General features: G+C 44.5%; 1 protein-coding gene across 1 annotated transcript; it reads right to left on the bottom strand.

Annotated features, from left to right (window-relative positions):
* Positions 1-732: 732 nt before the first annotated feature.
* LOC136838268 (uncharacterized) lies at positions 733-3381 on the bottom strand. The gene has a single exon (XM_067103131.1). It carries the CDS (start codon positions 3379-3381, stop codon positions 733-735), a length of 2649 nt encoding a protein of 882 aa, XP_066959232.1.
* Positions 3382-3859: the final 478 nt, after the last annotated feature.

Raw genomic sequence — 3859 nt, 5'->3', positions numbered from 1 at the left:
AAATATGATATTTTCATAATAAAATAAATTTTTGAACATACTTACCTGGTAGTTATATATATAGCTTAAGTCCCTGACGTCACGGCAGAATTTCAAAACTCGCGGCAATCGCCGATAGGTATGTCAGGTGGTCTACCTATGCGCCCTCTATCCAGGTATCTGGAACCACACCAGGTATTCCTCAGATCTTCCATGCCTCTCGTCTCTAGAGGGGAGGAGGGTTGGAATTAATTATATATAACTACCAGGTAAGTATGTTCAAAAAATTATTTTATTATGAAAATATCATTTTTAAACATCTGACTTAACTGGTAGTTATATATATAGCTGATTGACACATTTGGTGGAGGGTCAGAGACAGCCAGTATCGTTGGAATTGACAAAATTAAAATTGTAAAACCAACTCGAGGTTCCTACCTGTTAAGGAAGCAAACTTCGAAGTTTTCCTGCTTCATTCTATCTGCATTCCTTAAGAGATCCAGCGATCCACCCAGGGGGCTGAAAATCTCTAGGGGCTGTCAACCGGTGTATAACCTCTATGTGACTAGACCTCCTTAAATATACCCTCATTCCGGGCACTAGTAAGGAACACAAACGACCACCTGACCGAATAACACAACAAACTAACAAAAGGTAAAATATTTACTAATGATTGCAGAAGGCTGCGTCCAGCCTTCGCACACAACCATAAAAGCTTTCTCCATTTCAAGAAAAGGAGAAAAGGGTATAGGTTTATGGTATAGCAGGGGTAGATCCTTCACCCACTACTGAATTAGCCGCTACAAATGGTCCGAGAGTGTAGCGGTCTTCATATATGGTCTGAACCTGTTTGAGGTAATGCGAGGCAAACACCGACTTACTTCTCCAAAAGGTCGCATCTAAGACACTTTGTAAGGACCTATTCTGTTTAAAAGCCACCGAGGTTGCTACTGCTCTAACCTCATGGGTCTTAACTTTAAGAATCTGTAGATCGGTTTCATTAAACTCTGAATGGGCTTCTCTTATCAATAGCCTGATAAAGTAAGACAACGCATTCTTAGACATGGGTAACGAGGGTTTTTTGACTGAACACCACAGTGCTTCTGACTTACCTCGTATTTCCTTAGTCCTTTCCAGGTATGACTTCAGAGCTCTTACAGGACACAGGAGTCTCTCTATTTCTGTACCTGTGATATCCGACAGGTTCGGGATCTCAAACGTTTTGGGCCAGGGTCGAGATGGAGTCTCATTCTTTGCGAGGAACCCAAGTTGCAACGAACAAATCGCTTTGCCTTGTCTAAAGCCCACGGTCTTGCTGAAGGCATGGACCTCACTTACTCTTTTAGCTGTGGCCAAACTGATCAGAAACAGAGTTTTTAGAGTAAGATCCTTAAATGATGCCTTATGTAAGGGTTCGAACGTATTTCCCATAAGAAATTTAAGAACGACATCTAAATTCCAAGCTGGTGAATCCTGGCCTTTCTCTTTAATGGTCTCGAAGGATCTGATAAGGTCCTGGAGATCCTTATTGTTGGAAAGGTCTAAATTTCTGTGCCTAAAAACGGCAGTTAACATACTCCTATATCCCTTAATTGTGGAAATAGAGAAGTTAAGTTCCCTTCTAAGGAAGAGAAGGAAGTCTGCTATTTCAGTTACAGAGGTACTGGAAGAGGAAATAGAATTTTTTCTGCACCATCCTCTAAATACTTCCCACTTGGATTGATATACCTTGATTGTTGATGACCTCCTTGCTCTTGCAATTGCGTCAGCTGCCGCCTTCGAAAAGCCTTTAGCTCTTGCAAGTTTTTTGATAGTCTGAAGGCAGTCATTTGTAGAACTTGGAGGTTTTGGTGATATCTTTCCAAGTGGGGTTGTTTGAGTAGATCTATTCTGAGAGGTAGTCTTCTCGGGGTGTCCACCATCCATTCCAGTACCCCTGTGAACCATTCCTTTGTAGGCCAGTAAGGAACCACTAGGGTCATCCTGGTCCCTTCGTGAGCTACGAACTTTTGCAACACTTTGTGAATAACTTTGAATGGGGGAAACGCATACATGTCTAGGTTGGACCAATCCAGCAGAAAAGCGTCTATGTGGATCGCTTCGGGATCTGGAACGGGAGAACAGTAAGTTTCCAACTTCTTCGTTTGAGCTGTGGTGAGGAGGTCTATGCATGGTCGGCCCCAAATCCACCACAGGCTCTTGCAGACGTCCTGGTGAAGGATCCACTCTGTCGACAGAACTTGATTCCTTCTGCTCAGCATGTCTGCCCTCACATTCTTTTCGCCTTGAATAAAGCGGGTAACTAGAGTAACATCTTTCTCCTTTGCCCAAAGAAGGAGCTTTTTGGCGGTCTCGTATAGAGAGTAGGAGTGAGTGCCTCCCTGATTCTTGATGTAGGCCAACGCCGTCGTATTGTCGGAGTTGACCTGAACTACTTTTTTCTCCACTAGACCTTCGAACTCTATTAGAGCCAGAAGGATAGCAGTCAGTTCCTTTTGGTTGATGTGCCACTCTATCTGATCTCTGGTCCAAGAGCCCGAGACTTCCATCTTTCCCAGTGTTGCTCCCCACCCCGAGTCCGACGCGTCGGAGAACAACACTAGGTCTGGGTTCCTCTGATGCAGGGAAAGTCCCTCTTGAAGTTTTAGGGGATCGTTCCACCATTGTAGATAATATCTTATTTGTTGTGAAATGGGAATACACTTCGTTTCTAATTCCTTGTCCTTGTCCCAGTTCCGATTCAGATGGAACTGCAACGGACGAAGGTTCAATCTTCCTAATGAGACAAACTGCTCTAGAGAGGAAAGGGTCCCCAGCAGACTCATCCATTCCCTCACTGAGCAAGTTCATCTCTTTAGGAATTTCTGAAGTTTTTCTAAAGCTTGTTCCGTTCTTGATGTTGACGGAAAAACCCGAAAAGCTTGACTCTGAATCCTCATCCCAAGGTACTGAATCTCTTGGGATGGGATCAGCTGAGACTTCCTTTTGTTCATAAGGAGTCCTAGATTCTCCGATAATCGAAGAGTCGTCCGAAGATCCTCCAGGCAGCGAGTGTAGGAAGGAGCTCTGAGGAGCCAGTCGTCCAGATATAGGGAGACTCTGATGACTCTTGTGTGAAGCATTCCAGCTACGTTTTTCATTAGCCTCGTGAAAACCTGAGGAGCGGTACTTAGGCCGAAACATAGGGCTCGAAATTGGAAAGTTTCTCCCCTGTGCACAAACCTCAGGTATTTCCTGGAGCTCGGGTGAATGGGAATATGGAAATACGCATCTTGAAGATCCATAGACACCATCCAGTCGTGCTGTCTGACTGCTGCTAGAACGGATCTGGTTGTTTCCATCGTGAATCTTGTCTTTTGAACAAACACGTTGAGAGCGCTCACGTCTAGCACCGGTCTTCATCCCCCCGAGCTTTTGGGAACCAGGAAGAAACGATTGTAAAAACCTGGAGATTCCGGGTCCAAAACTTTTTCTATAGCCTGTTTTTGCAGCAGCAGAACAAACTGCTGTTGCAGAGCATCCGCTCTTATTTTCGTTCGGTAATTGGCCGAAAGGTCTACCGGCCTTGTAGCTAAAGGTGGCTCCTCTCTTCTCCCATTCCAGCCAGAAGTGTGTTAGTCTGGCTCCAACCGCTGTCTGAAGGAGAGTCTTCTCAGACTCTGCTTCTCCCTTGTCTATTGCTTCTTCTCATGGATCTTTTGATCGTAGGTCTTGAATTCCTTCTAGTGAGGGTTCTGCCTCGAAAGGGCTGAATAACAGGAGCTTCCCCTATAATTTTCTGAGAGGCGAAGCTAGAAGGTAGAACTTTCTTTGCAGTTTTGGTGAATAGATCTTGAGTTGTTTTTTGAGTCAAAGCTGAGGATACCTCCTTCACTAATTC

This window comes from Macrobrachium rosenbergii, unplaced genomic scaffold (genome assembly GCF_040412425.1).
Source record: "Macrobrachium rosenbergii isolate ZJJX-2024 unplaced genomic scaffold, ASM4041242v1 282, whole genome shotgun sequence".
Taxonomy (NCBI): domain Eukaryota; kingdom Metazoa; phylum Arthropoda; class Malacostraca; order Decapoda; family Palaemonidae; genus Macrobrachium; species Macrobrachium rosenbergii.
The sequence above is the reverse complement of the archived record's forward strand: the minus strand, read 5'-3'. Positions and strand labels throughout refer to the sequence as shown.

Coding starts and splice junctions, on each gene's coding strand:
- LOC136838268 (XM_067103131.1), bottom strand. CDS start 3,381: ATGAAGACCGGTGCTAGACGTGAGCGCTCTCAACGTGTTTGTTCAAAA.